The sequence below is a fragment of the Diabrotica virgifera genome, chromosome 6, assembly GCF_917563875.1.
Source record: "Diabrotica virgifera virgifera chromosome 6, PGI_DIABVI_V3a".
Classification (NCBI taxonomy): domain Eukaryota; kingdom Metazoa; phylum Arthropoda; class Insecta; order Coleoptera; family Chrysomelidae; genus Diabrotica; species Diabrotica virgifera.
In genome coordinates this window covers 187,122,038-187,145,473 of record NC_065448.1, presented here as the reverse complement: position 1 = coordinate 187,145,473, position 23,436 = coordinate 187,122,038, and the positions used below count along the sequence as shown (strand labels likewise).

The 23,436-nt window shown below is 32.3% G+C and overlaps 1 protein-coding gene across 1 annotated transcript in view; it reads left to right on the top strand.

The window, feature by feature from the left end:
• The window catches only part of LOC114332896 (uncharacterized), a 61,003-nt gene extending 50,731 nt beyond the window's left edge, over positions 1 to 10,272 (top strand). Inside the window, exon 2 of the mRNA XM_028282682.2 lies at positions 7,414 to 10,272. Coding sequence (XP_028138483.1) covers positions 7,414 to 7,715 — 302 coding nt within the window. The 3' untranslated portion in view covers positions 7,716 to 10,272. The remainder of the gene's footprint in view (positions 1 to 7,413) is intronic.
• Positions 10,273 to 23,436: the final 13,164 nt, after the last annotated feature.

Here is a 23,436-nt window from a genome sequence, read left to right as displayed (position 1 = left end):
TCGATTCTGAATACTTTATTGGTAAATTTTTTAGGAAGAGTTTCGGTGGATTTACTTGTTTCTTTGGAGTTTTACTGAAGATCATTGCTTTCGTTCTAGTGGGTGAAAATTCTAGGCCAGTAGTATTCGACCAATTCTCTAGTTTGTAAATGGCTTGCTGTATATGGGTCGTCATTGTTGATATATTTTTACCACGACAGAATATAACAAGATCATCAGCAAATAGACGGGCTTTGACTAATGGGCTAAGTGACTTAGCGATGTCATTGATGGCAATAAGGAAAAGTGCAACACTAAGAGTAGACCCTTGAGGAATACCGTTTAATTGGATTTTAGAGTCTGAAAGAAAGTTGTCTATTCGAACTTTGAAGTTTCGCCTATATAAAAAATTATTAATAAACTTGATAATATTTCCTTTAATCGACCAACTTGACAGGATTCTTATGATATCTGATCTCCAGATTGTATCATATGCACGCGTTATATCAAAAAATACAGCCAGACATTCTTGACCACATCCAAATGACTCATGAATTACAGATTCAATATCCACTATGTTGTCTAATGTAGATCTGGACTTTCTAAATCCACTTTGTATAGGGCTAAGTAGCTGTCGATCTTCTAGGTACCACATTAGTCGGTTGCTTGCCATTTTTTCAAGTACTTTGCACATATTAGATGTTAGGGAGATTGGTCGGTAAGACTCTGGGTCCGATTTATTCTTGCCCTGTTTAAGAACTGGTACAATAATGGAATCGTACCAATCAATGGGGAAAACATTATTTGTCCAAATGAAATTATAAAGATCCAAAAGATATTGTTTTCCTTCCGTTGGCATAGCTTTTAAAAATGTCGTAGGGATGTTGTCAGGCCCTGGGCTAGTGTCTTTAACTTTGTTTAAAGTTTCTAACAGTTCATCCATCGTAAATATGGCATTTAGAGGTAAATTATTGTGGTCATCAAGATTTATACATGCATTATTAAATTTATTTTTATGGGCTAGGAAACTTGTAGATAGATTTTCGTCACTGCTATGTTGTTGGTATACGTTTGCTAGTACGGAGACTATTTCTTGCTTAGTTGAATAAATATGGTTATGATGTTCTAGGTAATGAATGGTGTTAAATGATTTTTTCCCGTACATTCTGCTTATCATTTGCCAAACCTCAGAAGTCGGGGTAGATGAATTTAAAGATGATACATAATTTTTCCAGGCTTCTCTCTTACTCTTCTTTAAGGTGTATCTACAATACGCCCTTAATCTTTTGAATTCTAGCTGGTTATTTAAAGTTGGGTGCCTTCTTAATTTATAAAACGCCTTTTTTGACTCTTTAATTGCTGCTTCGCAGTGGGAATTCCACCACGGGACTGGAGCACGTTTTTTTGGAAATTTTGAATAACCTATGGACTCGTGAGCTATTGACGTTAAAAACTGTACGAGATGGAGTACTTTGGAGTTAATATCAATGTCTGTATCAAAGGGCTGAACCAACTGAGAAATTTTTTGTGAAATTAAAGAGGAATATAGAGACCAATCTGCATTTTTCAGACACCATTTATTGGATGGAATTGATGAGGAGATATGGTTATTGTTCGTAATTAGGATAGGAAAATGATCGCTTCCATGCAAATGGGATGTCACATCCCACGACAGAGTTGGTTGTAAGACAGGGTCACAGAGGGATAAATCTATTGGGGATCCATTGCCGGTGGAAATATTGAACCTTGTGATTCTTCCATCGTTAAGGATATTCATATTAGAATCTGTAACAATTTGTTCGATTTTACGTCCCAAGGAATCTGTTTTTTTACCTCCCCAAAGTATATTGTGGGCATTAAAATCGCCTAATATAATACGCGGTTCTGGAATTTGATTGAAGAGTTCAGTAATTTCTTTTATGGACGGGTCTAAGTTCGGAGGAAAATAAATATTACATATATTGACTTTGTGGGGGCCTTTTATAGATACTGCTGTTGCCTCCAACTCAGTTCTTAAACGTATTACTTCGGTATTAAATGAGTTATGGACATATATTACTACTCCCCCACTAGCATGGCTAGCAGTTATTCTGTTCTTATAATACGGAGTATAGTTTCTTAAATTATGACAGTTATCTTCTTTGAAGTGGGTTTCTTGTAGGCATATTACAGATGGTTTAAACTTAGCTATAATTAATTTAAGTTCTTCTAAATGGGTGTAATACCCATTTAGGTTCCATTGCAGTATACAGTTGAATGTTGTATTAAATTTCAGCAGAGGCGTCGCTGCTGTATTCACTGTGATCAGTAGAGAAAGCGGATAATAATAGCTGTTTATTAATCTTAGTTTTTAATCTTGTACAGCGACTTTTCAGATACTTGGGAGTTAATGCTGGATGGATTTTAGTTAAAAAATTGAGTAGTCCTTCGATATCTTCTGTATACGTTTTTGCAATGCTGAGAGGATCTGCAGAGCCGTATGCATTTTCAAAGAAATCAATTAGTTCTTCCTGGGTTAAATATCCGTTGTCAGAATTATCTTGGAAAAAAGAACTAGTGCATTTAATAAGATCTTCTGCTAAAGTCTTATTATCTTCAGGAATAGTTTTTGCTTTCTTAGATTTACGCAGAGGTTCTTTAAATGGGTTCTGGTCTACTGATGTTGAAGGAGACGTTATTTCTGACACCGCTCGTTTAGACGATTGAGTGTCAGAGGGTGTAGGAGGTTGGTTTTGGCTGTGATTATTCATTTCAACATTATCTGGCTGGATAGGTGTTTGAATGGGATTTGAATCAAATAGAGAAGTATTGGTTGTTTCTTTTGATTGTGGACTGGTGGATTGTTGCGAAGATTGTGAAGGATGGATAGTTGGCTGAGCATCTGTTATGATAGGGTGGCAATTTTGGATATAATTTGGTTGAGCAGTAGGTGATGAATTTTCGATAGATGTTTGAGTGTTTGTATTTTTTTTGCACTGAGAGGCTAGATGACCTTGTTCTTTACAAATGTAACAAGACTGTTTTTCAAGTGAAAAATAAATTCGATAATTGATTTGTTCATAGTTAATTAATATAGACTCAGGAATATTTTCCAGATTTTTAGGAGAAATGTAAGTATAGCGTCGGAAACTCAAGATATGCTTAAATAAAGAGTTAGTTGTACCTATTCTTAGAAAATCCAATGGAGTTATTTGATGAATTGCAAAATTTTGTAGTTGAGTCTCTATAATACTGTGAGGTATTGATGGGGGGACATTAGAAATTATCAGTTTTTCGCTTGGTGTGACTAACTTCCTGGCTTGGATACGTTCCTGATTGATTACTATTGTTCCATTATCTGTTCTTAAAAATTCGGTGACTGTTTCTTCAGTAGTAAAATATACGCAAATACGATCATTTACAATCCTGGAAATGGCGAGAATTTTATTGGGATCGACTTTAGTTGCTATGGCATTTAAATAATCTTCAATTTTTGTATTTGGAAGTGAATTGAATAAAATGGCTTGGTTTTTGCTTGCGAATTTTTTGTTAGGTTGAGTCAGAGCGGTTGAATATAATTTTGATTGATTGGATGGATTAATGACATCTTGAGAACTTTGAAGTTCAGAAGATCTCTCCTCTGAAATTTCCTGCATATTGGGCCTATGTTGCCTGATTACGGCCCTTGTGCTTGGACAGGTTCATTAGTAATTAAGCTACTTAATTACCTCGTTACTGGTATTTATAACCGTTGTTTACTGTTTGTTGATTAAAAAATAGTAATAAAGATGATCTAACTTACAGTTTGATCCCAAAATCGGATTAAGCACTATATAATACACTATTATACCAACTTTGATAATTTTCTAACAAGTAAAACCACCTTAATTTTGATAAAAACTAAGAGCTAATCGGAAACACTGTTTACTAGTTAAGAAACCAGTTTCGAATCCCTGCTCGATGTCTTCTTCCTTAAAATATGAGGTTTTATATTATTATACAGGGTAGTTTAAAAGATAATTAAGGTTTTTTTATAAATTTTGTAGCAAACTTCACACCCTGTAGAATTGTACTGATTTGATATGAAAAACTCCATTTATGTTCAAGTGATTTTTAATATAGTCTCTTATTATTAAAAATTAATAATATAGCGAAATGTTTAATTTTAGTATACAGGGTGGGTCGAAACTCGGAATGATCATTTTCTGAGTTTTCTTAAATAGAACACCCTGTCTTTTAGGATTGTAATGAAATGATATTTTATAGTACTTTTTTATTTCTTAAGCATTCCCTATACCTAACTGCTTTAATTTGTAAGTTATTCGTAGTTATTTAAGCCAAACATTAATTATTACGTGAAATTTTATTAGGCTTGACGTGAAAATATTCAATCATAAATACTTTTTTGAAAATAAATACATGTTAATTTAGAATGATCCTTAAGTCATTAAAAACAAACCATAGACACTTAGATTACGAGAACTTTCATACTAATATGCAGATTATCAGTGGCACTAACATTTAATTTATTTTAATCATTTACAATAGTTTTTGTTCGATCAGATTTAGTCCTGTCGCCAGGGGGGGTACAACGGCCTCCTTAATTCAGATGGACTTTCCCAAGTTTTTTTTATATATTTTGACCCGCAGAATACGAATTTTTTGGGTAACAGTTGATCCGGATGTCGATAACATTGTTATAGACAAAGAACTTGAGGAATTACATAACAGTGATTTCTTGCAAAACAAAACATCTTTTTGTATTTTTTGGGTCATTCTAGGCAAAAAATGTTCTGACAAGTTTTTTCGTAGGATGCATAGTTTTTGAGATAACCGCGGTTGAACTTTCAAAAAATCGAAAATGTGCAATTTTTGAACTCGAATAACTTTTGATTAAAAAATAAAGTAGCAATTCTGCTTACCGCATTTGAAAGTTTAAGTCAAATTATATCGGTATTGATTATTTGCATTGCTACAAATTTATTATTTTATTGTTAAACAAAGCTATAAAAACCTAGTGCGCGAGTGATGTTTTCAATGATTTCTCATTTAAAATCGAACGAGTAGGTAGAGTAGCTACAAGTGCAAGCGAGGCAATTTCTACGTAGCATGCGTTAAAACGCATGTATTAGGCACGGGAAACACTATGTGTTTATAGTTTTGTTAACCAATAAAAAAATTAATTTTTAGCAATGCAAATAATCAAAACCGATATAATTTGACTTAAACTTTCAAATGCGGTAAGCAGAATTGCTACTTTATTTTTTAATCAAAAGTTATTCGGGTTCAAAAATTGCAATTTTTAGATTTTTTGAAAGTTCAACCGCGGTTATCTCAAAAACTATGCATTCTACGAAAAAACTTGTAGAAATATTTTTTGCTTAAAATGACCCAAAAAATACAAAAAGATGTTTTGTTTTGCGAGAAATCGCTGTTATGTAATTCCTCAAGTTCTTTGTCTATAACAATCTTATCGACATCCGGATCAACTGTTACCCAAAAAATTCGTATTCTACGGGTCAAAATATATAAAAAAAACTTGGGTAAGTCCATCAGAATTAAGGAGGCCGTTGTACCCCCCCTGGCGACAGGACTAATTTCTCCTAATCTAAATGTCCAGTTCGTTGAAATCACTCTAGTAAGTTTTGAAAAGTTTCTCTTTTTGGTTGTCATCTATCATGGAATTGCTGATGATAAATTCTTATTGCTAGTAGCACGTTTCTATCTGTTCTACTATCTTAGGACAAAAAAATATCTGAATCAGTTCCTCATTAGAAAAATTCATATTAGTAATGGTAGCAAAGCAACTAGAACTTCAAAAATAGTAGAATGTTTACGCAAAGCTTATTTCAGTTTAAGCATATTTAGTGTCAAAATCATAGACAACTAGGTATAATATTGTATGTATTCAACACACCAACAATTTTAAATACGTAGGTACTTTGATATATCAAACCGTATTAATAAATTAAGGGTCAGTCGAAATTAATATGTGTTTATTTTCGAAAAATTATTTATGATTAAATATTTTCGCGGCAAACTTAATAAAATTTCACGTAATTTTTGTTGCAATTAATGTTTGGCTTAAAGAACGACGAATAACTTACAAATTAAAGCAGTTAGGTATAGGGAATGCTTAAGAAATAAAAAAGTGCTATAAAATATCATTTCATTACAATTCAAAAATACAGGGTGTTCTATTTAAGAAAACTCAAAAAATACTCATTCCGAGTTTCAACCAACCCCGTATACTAAAATTAAACATTTCGCTATATTATTAATTTTTAATAATAATAGACTATATTAAAAATCACTTGAACATAAATGGAGTTTTTCATATCAAACCAGTACAATTCTACAGGGTGTGAAGTTTGCTACAAAATTTATAAAAAACCTTAATTATCTTTTAAACTACCCTGTATAATAATATAAAACCTCATATTTTAAGGAAGAAGACATCAAGAAGAATCCAAAAATGTAAAAATATACAGGGCGTCCCATTTAAAAAATCGAAGTTATAATCAACTTCCGGTATAACCGGAAGTAACAAAGAGACCAAAATATTTTCATTAAATAGTTCATACCTCAAAACCCCTGTATTCCAATTTTTATGATTCTCTTACCTTTAGTTCTCGAGATATTTCTAATAGGCCCTTTATCTGCCTCACCCTGTATAATTTTAATAAAATCTTTTCAGGGGCTACATTAAATCACAGAATATTTCCAATATAAAAATATCATCATCAGTGCTAGTACCTACAGGATAATCACATGCTGAGCCATCACAAATACTTGGATATAAACCCTTTAAATGTAATAAAAATGTGTTAACCTTATATTATTAGTTAAAATGCCAAACGATGGATGAAACTGTTAAAGATATGGCCCTCCGCCATTGCATGACTCCCACACACAATGTGGGTAGCCACTTTAGATGGATCTGTTCTCATATTAGGAACGTTGGATGGCAACTCTTGTGGCAACGTTCCTAATGTAAGGACAGATCCATCTGATCAACAACCCAAGTGGTGCGGGGGAGTCATGGGATGCCGAAGGGCCACATCTTTAACAATTACATCCATCGTTTGGCATTTTAATTAATAATGTTAATTTGACATATTTTTATTACATTTAAAGGGTTTATATCCAAGTCTTTTTGGTGGCTCAGCATGTGATTAACCTGTACTAGCACTGATGATGATATTTTTATATCGAAAACGTTTTCTAATTTGATGTAGCCCTTGAAGGGATTTTAATAAAATTATATAGGTACCTTTTATAAAGGATTTTCAATAAACTTTTATGGGATTTATGGTAGGTATACAGCTAGGTATTCCTGCAGGAAAATTTTTCGTTGTGGATTTTTATTTTTATTACAGTAAATTGTGAATTGTTTCAGAAACAGTTTCACAACTTTTTTAATATATCTAACTAATATTTTTTTACGATTTTTAGGAAGAAAGAAAAAGGGAGGTGGAATGAAAATGAAATCGATGATGATGATTCTTACATTGAAAGCCGCAACTATCGGAGCCATTGTGCTTAAACTAATTGGCATGGTAGCATTTAAAGCTCTCCTTATAGCTAAAGTGGCATTCACAATTTCCAGCATTATTGCCCTCAAGAAACTGGTGGAAACCAAGCACCATACATCAACCTACGAAGTATTGGCCGCCCATCCCCATTATGATGAGCACAATCATTTTGATAGGTCGTTTAAACATGAGTTACCTTACAGAGGGTACAATGGTGCATAAAAATTTAGATTACAAGCTCTTTTTAAGTACTAACAATTGTTTTGTATTACTTGCTAAGTTTGGTGACTGAATATGGAATATTTGGGTCTATGATATGGGGACTAGTATTTTAGCTATTTATTTTTAGCTTTGTAAGTTTTATCGTTTTAGATTTGCTCTACAATAATTACTTTTAATCAGTAGACAACAAAAACTATTTTACATTTTCTCCTGCTTATGTATAAGCGAATTTTGGGTTATTTAAAAAACCAAAGAAGATGGTTGAAAAAACGACTAAGAATAAAGTAGTAATCTTAAGATACACACATTAAAAAGAGTAAGAAAAGTATCTATTCTCTTTTATTATTATTTCAGTCCTCAAAATTCAAAACCCGTTAAGTCCATTAAAACGAATTTTAACCAAAAAGGAAAAAATTTGTCTCTGTTTGAAATAACCATCATTAAAGTATACTATTTTTGTTTGACTATATCTACACTAGGGTGGATCGAAAAATCGAAGTTTCGAAAACTGTTTTGGAATAGTGCGCAAAAGTTGCCAATTAATGTTACAAACCTAATTTTATTTGCGATTTTTCAAAAAAATTTCATCTTCTGCCCTCTACCGGAGGTTGAAAAAATAAAAAAAATAAAAAATACGAACTTGATTTTAATTGAAAAGTTACGTAATAAGTACAGGTTCTTATCATAAAAATGATATCCAATTGCAATATTTTTGAAATATGTCATATTTATTCTTCTACCCACTCCCTACCCTCCCCCTTAATTTTGATTAACTATTGTTTGTAGTCTCTTTTGGACTCAAATTTTTACATATCTTTGCGCGAATCAATTTTTGCCTTGATAAAATTGTCTCTTTTTTGTGACCCAATAACCGACGAAGATGCTTCAATTACAAGCTTCACGATTCTCTCTACAGATTGGGTGTGACAGGGAAATGTAGCGATGTCAATGATTTTCACAGGAGATCCGGAAATAATATTTTTTAAATCCTCTACTTTCAAACCTTGAAGCAATGGAGGGCAAGTTATTTTATTGTTTTGTCAATCAATAAAATCAATATAGTCATCTGCTTCAAAATTAATTTGTGGAATAATAAAAGGTAGGATGTTAGATGAATTATTATTGGCCTTAGTTTTTGCATTGAGAATGCGACGAAGTGCAAGGTCTCTTATATGCGGTCGAGCGTCATGCATCTTGCATAGCAGAAGATTTTACGGATCTAAAAAAATAGGCATTTCTTTGAATTACAGGGTCTATAAAAGTTTTCAAATTTTGCTCTAAGTATCAACTACGCTTAATTGTTTGTAAAACATGCTTTGCACCATTCACACATGATGAATTGCATTTGATCTGAAACCATAAAGGAGCATAAACCGTGACAGTAAATTTGGTCAGTTCCTTTAATTCTAATGTTGGATTTTCAGTGCTAACATAAAGACGTATAATGCGATTCGCCAAAGTTAGCCATCGAGAATGACTTAACTTTCCAGGGCTTTGGTTTAAAAATCCACAGAACATTCCCCTGTAGAAATTGAGACACAAATTTGAAACAAATATTTCTGATCGGCACTTAAGTCAATTAAATCTACTTCTGGTAACTCACAGTCCGGCATATTTTCGCAATGCACTATTTGATTTCCTATAGTTCCTGCAAAAGCTCTTGGATTTTGAGTTTGACCGTCAAGCTTTTGGAAAAGATGCCGTAAAAGCAATTCATTCGCGTGAAGCTGACAGATAAATCTTTGTAAAGGGCGGCCTAACTTTAACTCTATAGTTGAGAAATTATACCATTTTTTCTTCACATATTTACCACAGTTCCGTCATATCCTACTACCACTAGTTCTTCTAGATTTTACCTATAATTCCCTAAAAAGTTCACAATACTTTGATAAATGCTTAAAACAGATCCAGAAAGGGGTACTGTGTGACCTAAAAATATAGAGCCTGGCTCTTGAACTAATGAAACGTGCTCTTCAAGTGCGGTTCTTCTGTGTGGCTTGCCTTCAATATTTTCGATAACGAAGGTTTTATCTTTCAGGACAGATTGCAATTGCGCCCAGCGGTCAGGAAGGAGGAAGACCTAACCCTTCGGTCCAAACCTAACTTTAGGGTATTAGAGTGTAGAGTACCCCAGGAGGTATTTGACCGCTGCGCGCAATCACAACCCATCCATCTTTCCTTCCGTCAAAATATATGGCCTTCAAAGTTTCGGGGGAGTTTTGCACAAAACCTTTTCTTGATTGATCTCTTGCTCTTCTCAGTTTATTTCTTGAAGGTCCAAAGTCGCAGGACCCCCGCACCCCGAAGATTGGACTAATAGACTAAACAAACCAGGGCCGCCAGGACCGGGCTTTTGTTAATGATGCCAAAAAATTGTTTTTTTTTCATTCTTCAAAGGCCGGTAGAGGGCAGAAGATGTAATTTTATCAAAAAGTTGTAATAACACTTTTTTATTGTCGTTACTAAAGGAAACTTTTGGCGGGTATTCCAAATCAATGTGTTAATTTTTTTAAAATATTGCGATAATTGATCCACCCTAATCTACACCTAATAAATGATGCCGATAAATCTATTGAATTGGAGTAATTTAAATTTGGACATGTCGAACTTTTCTTGTCGAATATTTCAGTCCAAATTTAGGTGTTAAACTATTCGTTCAATTTCCACCGGCATCTAGAAATATAAAATATACCAAAAAAGGTTTTATTTCACCAAGTTATTTAATTATTGATAAATAATTACTCACCTAAAATTTTAGATGAAAATAAAAGATTTTGTTGGAAAATGCCGGAATTTCCGAGGAAAATTTTCGTCGAAGCAAATCGGGAAAAAATATCTCTACGCAGAATTAAATTACGGTGAATTTTTATTTGGTGTTTTTGGTATAAAGTTAAAATCTTCAGAGTTACAGAGCAATAATTAAAAAAACGCTATTTCGGAGCGCTAATTTGTTTATAAAAAAATATAGCACACTATCTGCGGACTTTGCATACCTACCTATAATATTATTAATATATACATACATTTTAATTTGGCCAAAAAGTCTGTTTGGTGGAATTTACGAATCTCCTACAAATGAAAAAATTATTTTAACTTTTTTTACGCCTAAAGGACTCAAATATAATAGCGAGTTGGATACCATTCCTATGACTGGGGGGGAGGGTATTTTGATACCCAACGTTAACAGTGGTAACATAACAGTGTTACTAAATTGAATTTTGCGAGAATATTAGATATGGAGCTGGCGCTATTTCACTTAACCTCCTGAACTGAATCTCAGTTATGTCCATATATTTATCTAGCTGTAGATGGATTGAATTTTCTCTTGAAACTTCCTTCAACTATCTCAAAATGACATAAATTTAGTTGCAAAGGAAAGTAGGCTGCTTGGTCTGTGATTTTTGGGAGTACGAAGTATTTTTGGCAATTAAATTTTGCTACGTCGCAGTAACCTTGGTTTTCTCTTAGAAGCCCATAAAACCACTTAGCTCGACTTTTGTGTATACTTTGATCAACTGTTATCTGATTTTTTGTAACAGCATTTTTAAACTTTTTTAGTTTGTCTTTAAAATGCAGACACGTGGAATATAGATCAGCGCTTAAAGTAAAAAATCAACTCATTCTCCTTTAGGTGCCATCTCCGCCACGAAGGTTGGCAATCATCATTGCGATTCTAACTTTTGAGACTACAGCCCGAAAGAGTTCAGTTGAGCTGCATCCAAACCATTCTCTGAGATTCCTCAGCCAGGACATTTTTCTCCTACCTATGCTGTGCCTTCCTTGAATCTTTCTCTGCATAATTAATTTTAGGAGTTTATATATCTGTCACCATGAGTTATATGACCCTAGTATTGAAGTTTTCTTATTTTGGTGGAATCCGGTATCTCCCTGCTACTCTGTACTCTTCTTTCTGAAAAAATCAACATTATATTATTATTTTCACGTAAAAAACAATCTAAGAAACGATCCATTGACTTACAGGTTTCTACTTAGTGTTGGTAAATATTTTCTACAGTTTTCGTGTAGTTAGCTCTGCTGGTAAATAAAATCTCTGGACTGTTTTAGAACGACTGTAGTGAGTCATTCACATCATTTTAGATACTCTAGAAAATTATTAAAAGCGGCTCGTTTGTTTATCATTTTTTTTCCGCTTTCTGTCCCATAGGAGATTCTTTTGGCATTTCCTTACATTCTGTGAACCAATTGGTTTCTACATTAACAAATATTTCCTCTTTTAACAAAGTATAGTACGGAAATGCATCTTGGTTTTTTCCCCCTTTTATTTCGGTTTTAACTTCTTCTAGGAACAGAAGTACTACAGTGGTTTAATATCAAATCAACGAATAAAGACGCATATAAAAGGCCATGTCCAATAGAAGCAATAGCCACGGTTAGTATTCGAGATGAAAAACAAAGTAGCTGACCACTGATGGAATAAATTTAAACTACTATAAGTGGCATAAACATACCAGAAAATTGTTAATTTGAATGGAGTTTGGTCACTATTAAGAAATTTTTAGTAAATTTCAGCATTATGAGTACATTAAAATATTTTAAATCAAATCGATATTGTTCTATTCCTCAATTGAATGTTTGTTTATACCATTTATATCGGCCATTTTCTTGCATTCGACCTGCCCTCTATATTCCGTTTCAATCGCGAATACTCGTTCTAGTCTCTCTACTCGCGAGTCAGTCACGTGGTACAGCCAACTTCATTCTTATTGATTGACGTGGATATGTCGTTGTTTGCACTGTAGTTGGCTGTGGTTTTGTCGGATTTTACATCTAAAGCTTGTTTTCCATTCCGAATATTTCAGGTAAGATGTCGACTTTTATATTAAAACTATACAGAAACTGGTATCCCTTTAGATTTCGAGTAGACTGACGTATAAATCTCAATGTGACATGCCGGGTTTTGTATTTGGACGCCTGATTTTCGCAATAAAGAGATAAAATGGTGATTACTTTTGAAAAAACTTACAACGTGAAAAAACTTGAACGTTGAAGGATATTAGATTAAATACTTTAATTATTTTATATTGTATTTTAATTTAATATTTTAATTTACTGACTGAAAATTTGAACCGAATAAAACTTGATATGGGGGTTTTCTTTTTCTTTCCTGTTAAAATTTTGTACAAAATTCTACAATATTTTTTGCAGATAATTGAAATATTTCAACGATTTACATAAAAAATCTGCAGGTAGTTGTTATTTCCCTTATTTATAAAATTACTGGATTAGATTTGCTCACTTTGGATAAGGTTGCTGTCCCTGATTAAAAGTAAATAAATTTAATCAGTTTTATGATTTAAGGTTAAGTTTTTTTGTTAGGTATTGTAGTTACGGATATCTATTTATTTGAATGTATTTATTTATTAATTTATCTATTTAATTATTTCTACATTTATTTGAATTTAAGTATACAGGGTTGACCACTCAAATGAGTTCACTATTGAGAATATTCAAATGTTTTTTTTTTGAAAACTCTAAAACAGGTCGTTTTTATTCCAAAACCGACGTATTTTAACGGTATATCATAGAATAGCACCGCCTTTGACAGGTATTCCCCTGCAAAATTAATTAATCAATTAGTAATTAATTAATAATTAGTAATCAAATAGTATTACACTCTAGAAATTGTACTTTTTTTCGTCCCACCAATTTAATTTGATGTGAATTCCTAAGAGAATAACATATTCAAAATTTCAAAAAGAAATTTTACCAAAACGTTGAAAATTCGGATGGCCCGGAAGCCTTGTCCGGGACGCCGGGACACGACTTCGTAATTCGGGCCATGTCCCGGATTTTTCGGACTAGTTAGTCACACTCATATGAATGAAATAATCATTGGTATACTTATACTAACAATGAAGTGGCTATTATTTAGACGTATTTTACAAAGCTATATTGTACGTTTATATTTATCTATGTTACAACATATTTAACACGATATAACTTTATAAAATAAACACAATATAAGTTATTAATTCCAACAACCACAACAAATGCGCTAATGTCACTGTCACTGAAAATGATAAACGTCAAATTTCATAGTAAAGAAGGTATCAAAGACATGTTGTATTGTTTATCCTTGTTTAACTTATTGTGATTTCTATGGACAAGCGATTTGATTTTGCGATACTAGTTGCAGTGAATAAAATAGAGAACTAGTATAAAAAGTAATTCGTGAATAATAGGCTATTGATTATGTTCAAAATAAGAGAGCTAAAAGGACCTACACTGTTAACGGGATTTTATTGTCTTATATGGTCAATGGACCTCTAAATTGAAAAAAACCGCGGAGTGCTACCATTTAAATCGGTGCGTTTTTGAGAAAGGGGTGAATTAGTCCCTAGGCACATGGTGAATTATCGTGAGTTCTATGAACTTTTGGTACAAACACGCCTACAGGAAAATTGTTCCAGGTTAAATTTACTATCGAAATATTACATTTTATAGTCAAACATTTTTTTTTACAAAAATATATTCAAAAGAAAAGCAAGAAAAAAACACGAAAGAAAGCAATTTGTTATTTGCCCCATAACTTTTTTTTACAGGAATATAGGTATTGCTTCAGCGAAAAATAATTTCCATTCTTCCTCTTTAAAATGACGTTTAGTAGAAGTTTCTAGGATTTAGAGTTTCTGAAAGAGGATATTTCAAAGTTCGTAGCTCACAGCATTTTTGGGCAATTTTCCCCATTATTTCGCAAACATTGTTCTGTAAACCTTGTTTTTCGATGCATTTCTAGGTATACTAAATGGTACAATTAGTAGAAAGAGAAGTCAATTATCTTTAAAATCGTCTACTGTATAGGGCTACACGGCTATTTTTAAGCAAGTTATGCTGTTTCAAGGTTTTATACTTTTAATGATTTTTGATAATTTGTAGGATTATTTTTTAAATTCCTCATTATGAATTTTTTCTTGTACATTTAGGTATATACATTGTAGAAGAAGAAAAGGTTATTTTTTAACTTAAAATGGTGCATTGCAAAAAATTTTATTACTATTTTTAAACAAGATATCCGTAGGATATCCAAGTGTATCCGTAATTTGAGAAAATTTTTAAATTTTTTTATTTTTTTCAATTAGAAGAATATATTTGCATAATATAACATCATTTTTAATTCCAAATAACTTTTCTTAATAACACTTTTCGATATTGTGAAATTTAAAGGTATTTCCTCTTGAGCGAAATTCATATTTTTTAACATACCTCGTACACTATTGATACAATTTTATATCTGATGATTGCATCTTAGGTTTTAGACTATGCAGAGCATTTTATAAAGAACTTTTTTTCACAAAGTTAATATTAAAAAAGTTTTATATATGGTTCCAACTTAGTGGGACCTATTGCATGTGTATATGTCACATTTTGAAAAAGCATATTTTGTTCAAAGATAGTCCTAGAATTTTTTACAATACACCATTTTAAAGTAAAGTAAATAAGCTTTCTTTTTTGTTGTACAATGTACATACCTAAATATGCAATAAAAAAAGTTTATAATGAGAAATTTAAAAATAATCGTAAAATATATCAAAAATCATTAAAAGTATAAAATTTTGAAAAAGCATATCTTGTTTAAAAATCGTCACATAGCCTTCTGTAATAGACCATTTTAAAGGTATTTGAATTTTATTTATATTAAATGTGAAATTGTATTTACCTAAGGCTGCGTAGAAAAAAGTTACAGAACAATGTTTGCGAAATAACAAGGAAAATGACTCACAATCGCTGCTAGTGGCTAATTTTGAAAAATCATATTCTGGAAACTATAGATCATCGAGACTTCTACTAACCGTTATTTTAAGAGGAATAATAGAAGTTATTTTTCTTTAAAGCAATGCCTATACCTATATCCTGGTGGAAAAAGTCATGGGCCAAAAAACAAAATTGCTTTCTTTTGTGTTTTTTCTTGCTTTTCTTTTGAATATATTTTTGTAAAAGAAAATATTTTGAACTTTAAAATGTGATATTTCGATAGTAAATTTAACCTGGAACAGTTTTCCTGTAGACGTGTTCGTACCAAAAGTGCATATAACTCACCCTAATTCGCCCTGTGCCTAGGGACTAATTCACTCCTTTCTCAAAAACGCACCCATTTAAATGGTAGCACTCCGCGGTTTTTTTATATTTAGAGGTCTATTGACTATATGAAACAATAAAACCCCGTTAACGTTGTAGTTTTTTTATAAAATACATAATCAATAGCCTATAATTTCATGCATGTGCAAAGATATAATGGAAGAAACTATATCGCTCTAAAACACTAAAAATACGTTTGGTTTTCAAGAGGTGTGACATTTCTAATAAATTGATACTTTTTTATAGAAAGAAAGTTAATATGAAAATAAATATAATCGAAGCTTGAATTCTCAAGCAAGATACATGTCTACTGATCTGCCACACATGGTCTATTCCCTATTTAAAATTAAAGGTGTGTGATAGTGAAAGGGAGGGTGCTAACAAATGACAGATGTCTATATCCTTAAAAGATGACTCCTTTGGAATAAAAATCGACCTGTTTCAGCGTTTTCACAAAATCCGATCCAATAAATCAAATATCAGGGTGGACGCTTTTGAATGGCCAACCCTGCATATCTGGGAACTTATTATGTATATGTGGTAAGATCCATTAAAAAAATTGTTAAAGTGTACCTGGTATACTGATTAATTGGTATAATATTATAGTGGGAGTAGTGTTTATTGGTGATGGTAGCAATTTGTAGTACTTCTAGTCAATTCAGTTAGTTGTCTAAAGGCGTAGTCATATTAATTTATTTACGCCTAGATCTCAATTATATATGATATACTTTACTTTTCTTTCTTGAGCTTGTCTGATCCGAAAGATCTCCGTTATTGTTGCTGTATGATGTTGGCTGCCCATTGTTGGTTCCTACAAAGTCTATAATTTACGTACTCTGTAGAAGTCAATACAAATCTTTTATCTGGTGTGTCTTAAAAATACCAGGGTCTTCCTTAACTAGCCATATTTTTTTTGTATTTTGCTGTTCAGCCCCTTGCAATTGCATAGTACCTACATGTTTTACATTTTCTGGTTCCTATTTATAGTGCAGTCATTGAAGCTTTTTAGCTCAGAAGTTTTTTACTATGAACCGAACTTAACTTCAAAAGTGATATTGACCAGAACTCCGTTTTCAACCCGGGGGTGGTTGCCACCTCTTTTCGGTGGTGGAATTTTTTTAAACAACCTCACATATCGATATAAGACCTTATTTTAAGCAAAAAATGCTGTAGAAAGTTTTTTCAATCACCCAATACTTTTCAAGTTATGGGAAATTGGAAATTCGGAATTTTCTCACGATTTTCAACAGTTTTTTGCAAATATCTTCAAAAATATGCAGTAAAACGATAATATTATAATGAACAAAATTGTAGCAGGCAAAAAATGAACAAATTGTTTGTTTAATGATTGTTCTAAGTGCAATATTAAGCGAGATATTGAAGATCAAAGCCGTTTTTTATTTTGTGTGAAATTTAATCGATGTATCCAATGTCATCTAGCGGAGAGCGAATAAATTTTATGCATGCTAATGAGAAAGGACTTTATAGAGCTTAAAATAATCTTTAAAATAAGCACTGTTAAAAGTCTTTTGTACGTAAAATTAGTGAGCAGTAATGAAAAAAAAGCAACATCTAATGTTTTTTTTAAATCAATGTATTTCATAAATGCCGTTTCCACCAAAATTAATAACAATCATATTCCGTCCAGAATCAACTTTAATATAAAGAGTTTAATGGATTCTAGAAGTTTCGCTGCTTTGGAATACATATTATATGAAAAAATCACGATTTTAAGAAAGAAAAATTTCGAATTTAAAAAAAAAACACCTTCTTTTCGTAATATCTCAAAAATAATGAAATATACGTAAAAAAGTGTAATAATAAAAAAATAGGTTTTTTTCACAAAAATTTTGGTCTGTTGGTTTTTCCTATCACACAAAACTTGACGTATGATTGATTAAAGAGCGCGCGGTAGCGCATCCACAGTCTCTCTCGAGCCCTTTTACCCTTCACCCTATCAAAATAAAAGGTTTTCACTACATATAATAAAAAAAGTTGTAGCTCTTTTAATTACCTTCAAAATGGTTTTTTTAAGTTGTGCTAGCTTCAAAATTGAAGTAGTTATGGCTCAAAAACTAAATCCTACATATTCAATGTTATTTAGGGGTAGTTTTGGGGGTTAAAGAACTTGAGCATATGATTTTCCAGCATAGCTTTTTCGTGAACGTGCAACGATATTTAAGTTCTTTTTAGTTTATCAAAAGAAATTTTTTATACAATTTTTAATCGAGGGGTTGATTCTAAGGGTTGAAAGGGGTTAACAATTAAATAATTAAGATATGTAAGGTAAAATATTATTTACTCTATATTTAAGTCTTCTTGTCAAACCAAATTAATTTTTTGTAAATTGTTTCTATTTAGGGATTGTTTTTAAGGGTTTAAAGGGGGTTAATAATATGATAATTAAGATAGAGAATGTAAAATATCATTTACTCCATATTTAAACCATTTTGTCATACTAAATTAATTTTTTGTAAAATTTTTCGATTTAGGGGTTGTTTACAAGGGTTGTATGGTTTTCATGGGAATGAAAATGATTTTAGCAAGAAGTTATTGTGTTAGAAAACACTTTACAATGTTACTTTTTATTATTAAACACGATTTCTGGCGATAAAATGACTCAATGTCAATTTTTCCATTAAGTGGTTATTTTCACCCCTTAAAAATAAGAAACGGAGTTCAGGTCAATATCACTTTTGAAGATAAGGGTAAGATAAGCCTAATTCCAAAATCTCATGTAAATCGGTTCATAGTAAAAAATATCGGAGGTAAAAACCTATTTTACGCTTCAATGATTGCACTATTATAGAGTATAGAGTCTGCAGTTAAGGTCTCCATTGTCAATACTCGTTCAACATTTCTGTTACAACACTTGTCGTTAGTTTCTGCTCGTATGAAACATTTACAGTGTTCCTTTTTGTACATGGTTCACCAATGAAAATTTTCCCATATTTGATTTGGGATTTTCCACTAGTATGGCTCATGACTTTCTCAGATCCATTCCTCTACAGCAATACGTAGAGAGCAATATGCAGAGCCTACCTTTGGTACTTCCAGAGTTACAGCGAGTCCATGTGATTCGGTCGATTCCCTTCTATTTCAAGTTAATCTGATTTTTCGTTGCCTTTGGTGCCCTGATGTTCTGGTACTCAGACAAGCCAAAGCTAAACCTTGTTTCGGTCACCTAGTTCTTTCAATAATTCTCTGATGTAGTCTCACACCAGTCTAGACGTCACTTTCTGACATGCTAGTGCTTTCAGTGTTGCTTAATTGACAGACAATATAATAATATGGATTTGCTTTTTTCAATGATTCTCTCTTTGCACATCGCACTATCGCATAAATGTCCGCTTGGATAACGGTGCAGTTCCTCACCAGGGCAAATCTTACGCTAATTCTTGGATTTTTGAAATATATTCCTGTCCCTTATGCTCTTTGTAGCCTTGGATCCATCTGTGTAGCAGATCTTAATCTGTCGGTTGTGTCGTTGTTTCTCCATACATTTCTCTCTGGAAGACATACCCCGTATGAATATTTAAAATTGTATCTTTTTATCATATGATCCGGTTCCACATTTAACATATGCTTCATCACGGTCCTTGTGATACTCATATGCCCTGCCCCTACATTGCTTTTTGTTTTGTATTTTTATGAATTCATACAATAACCCCTACTTTCTATTCATAGTTTCTTGTAACCAGTTGGCTTGAATTGGCTTGTAGATGGGCAATGAGCGCGAACTAGTCATAATCATCAAACGTCACAAACTGGAATATTTGGGCCATAAAATGTGTTACGAACAAGAATACGACGAACCATACTTTAACCTTCGGATGACCAAGGGGGTAAATTTGGACCCCAGCGTATGTTTTTCTTTAATAAATTCAAAAGTATTTTCATTTTTTAACTCATTATTTTTTTATTTGACTTTAATATCATTCAGATATCCTCATATTTTAAAATAAAAAAATTCCATATATTTTACGAATAAAAAATATATTCTGAAGTTGATGTTTAGTAAAATACCGTCTATTATGTGAAATTCCAAGTAGTTTTACACTGCGCGTTATCAAAATCTATTTTTAGACTGTGGTGCCTGTTATGTACGAATCATGACATTCCTGTCTGCTACAGTTAGTCATTATTATTATTTCCTGGCGTAGATTATTATAGTTTCTTAGTATTTTGTGTACATATAAGATATGGCCCTCAAATATCTTACTGAGGCTGAGTTATAGGTAATTGTTACTGCTAGCGATTTTTATGATGATGTAGAAGATGAAATAGTATCAGAAAACGAGGATATATTGTTAGATGAAGATTTAAATGCTGAAAACATTCATTCCAGGTCATTTTTGACCTGGGGTCACTTTTTACCCCAGTTGGTCATCGGTGTAGCAAAAAAATGGTTGGTCATCGGAAGGTTAAGGTGCATGAAAAAAGAGATCCAGAACGAAGATTATCTTGGCATCATAACGAAAATGGTTTGACTTGACCGCAATATGTATGGATTATAGCACAATTACTGTTTAGTAAAGTAGTAATTATATTTTTAAGTTTTAACATGGCAATTATATCTTTAAGTTTTATTCAAGCAGCTTTTAATAATTTTATGAATATTTCAATAGTATGTTCAATATGCAGTACAATATTATGCAGTACTAAAGCAGTTTAAGACTGCCTTAGTATCCTCAGTTATATTTATTTATTTATTTATTTTTATTTCTAAGGTTTACATTTAAAAAATTTAATGTTTATATTATCAATGTTAATAAACATTTGAAAACATTTTAAAATTTCACGAAATTTATTTCCCAGTGTATAGTCTCGAAGTATCCAGGCGGCTACACCATTTATTGATAAACCGTGAAAAGTAATATTACAACAAAACTGTGCTAGTCTTTAATGTTTAGTCTTTAGACTATAGATTACAGACTATTGAATGTTATGTTGAATTTGAGGATGTTATCCGAAAAAAAATATGGCTTATTAATTTAGGTATACAGGAAAAGAAACTTAAAACGAAAAATAACGAAACGAAAAAACGGGAAAAATAACGAAATTATAAAAACGTTAAGAGAGAAGAGAAGTATTAGCAACAAAGGAAAAGCTAGTTTTAAAAGTGGACTATTGGAAGAACTAGAAAGAAGACGTACCTACAAGTCATCTTTCTAGGGGTACGAATATGCCGAAGATACATGGATGAGCGCGGAGTAGGTCGCGACCGCGGTCGAGGTTTACATCGATGACGGGCAGAACATACCGAAGATACCTTCTTTTCAGTGTTCTTTGCGGTTTCCATATAACCAAAACTTGTCGCAACCTGATTACAACAAGAATTGAGTAAATACACCAGCCGTATCTCAGGTGAATGTCACGTGGTTTAAAAACCACCAATAAACTTTAATTTACCACGCGATCAGCAGCTCGATCGCGATGTAAAACAAAGTGTAAGCCGCGATGATAGGTCACGAGGGTGAACGGGTGACACATCTTTGATATATGCGATCGCTTAAGAAAATGAAAGTTTGTTTTGACATCGATGTAGCGACCGCGATCGCGACCTTCACCGCACACATCCAGGGACGCGCCAAGTAACTTCGGCGCCGGCGCCGTCGTGCAAAATATTGATAAGCGCCTTTATCAAAACTACCAGGGTAGAAATATCAATCACTCCACATTTCAACGTGGAAAACTAGGAAATTTTTTCTACATCTACCCAGATTTTTTTTGAAGGAAACAATAAGTACACAGTACTATAGTACACTTAATAATATATTCTTCTTCCTTCTTGTATGAAGACTTTAAAGCATGTTTCTTCTTCAATATTAGCCTCCTAAATTGTTTAGTTTATCGCATCATCTTTTTCTTGGTCTGCCAATTATTCTTCGTCCATTTGGTGACTTATCTCGTATTGTGCTATTCGTACTATCCTATCCTCTGCAATTCTACTAATGTGTTTGTTCCACTCGTTTCCGTTTTGTCACCCATCCATTTTATGTCCTCTACATTGCATGATCTTCTTATGTTTTCGCTTCTCTCCCTATCCAACAGACTTTTCTCTGATATTCGTTGGATTATTTTCATAGCTGTTGTTTCTAGTAGTTTAGTAGTTATTAAAAATAATTTTTTTAAACTATATTGCACAATAAAACACAACAGAATAAAAACTATGTTAAAGTTATAAAACATTACTTAAAATTATTAAAAAGACTGAAGATCAAAAAATAAAACATATTTATATTGCGAGTTTTTAAACAAATACACTTATTATGATGGAAACCAACGCATATTTCTTACCAAAAATTGAACTTTTCTTGCTTTACCTTTGACAAATTCATTAATTAGATTTTCATTATTCAGGTTTTTTAAAAACTCAGATTCTGTAGAAATAATAGCAAGATTTTCTAGCCGCTCCTGACTCATTCTAGACCTTAAGGTGATACAGTAGCGATCAACAGGTAGCCAAAACACGTTCCAAAATTGCGGCTATAATTTTGAATATTTTTTCGAGATATTTGGCACACATATTCGTATTATAATGAAGAATGGCGGTACAGAGCCTAATTTGAAAAACATATTAATATGTGGAAATTACTCTGTAATTAAATACAATATTAAAAAACGAGCCTGTACCGCCATTAAGAAGAACAAAAAAAATACACTTTCTTCAAATAAACTTTTTTATCCGATGCCTAGATTTTGTGTCATTTTGGAACTACTAATGAAATAAAAAATTTTAGTAGTTCCAAAATGACACAAAATTTAGGCATCGGATAAAAAAGTTTATTTGAAGAAAGTGTATTTTTTTGTTCTTCTTAATGGCGGTACAGGCTCGTTTTTTTAATATTGTATTTAATTACAGAGTAATTTCCACATATTAATATATTTTTTAAATTGGGCTATGTACCGCCATTCTTTATTATGTTACGAATACGTGTGCCAAATATCTCGAAAAAATATTCAAAATTACAGCCGCAATCTTGGAACGCGTTTTCGCTACCTGTTGATCGCTACTGTTTCCTCTTAAGTAATTGAAGTGTTTATTTGAAAAACAACACTTGTCCAAAAATGAAAATTTTGGTAAATCAAGAAAAACTGCCCAGCTTTAATTTATTTCATATCTTAATTCTTTTTATTAAGACATTCATTGGAAGGAATGTGGATATCAAAATAATTGTACAAACTTACCAAAATATATTCGAAAATATAGAGGTATTGTGTTGTATAGTTTCTGCCATGCTGAACTATTTCTAATACAAAAGAAACAAACATCACATTATTAGATACTAAGTATCAAAGAATGCACACAACTGATAAATTTAAGGATAAAATCATTCACACTTACAATTACCGTTGACTAAGATGGGACAAGTGTTGTTTTTACAAAAAAAAAACGCATGGACATCTGTTGTTTTTCTAAAACTATCAAAATTTTCTATGCAGTGTGAACTAAATGTGTGAACTGGAGAAATAAACTACTATTCTGTGAGAACAATCACAGCCACCTTTACTTCCTAGTAGAAGTAAAGGTGGCACCTTTACTTCCTAGTAGAAGTAAAGGTGGCTGTGGAACAATACTTAAAGTCGAATTTTCGAAAAATGGACATGTGTTGTTTTTCAA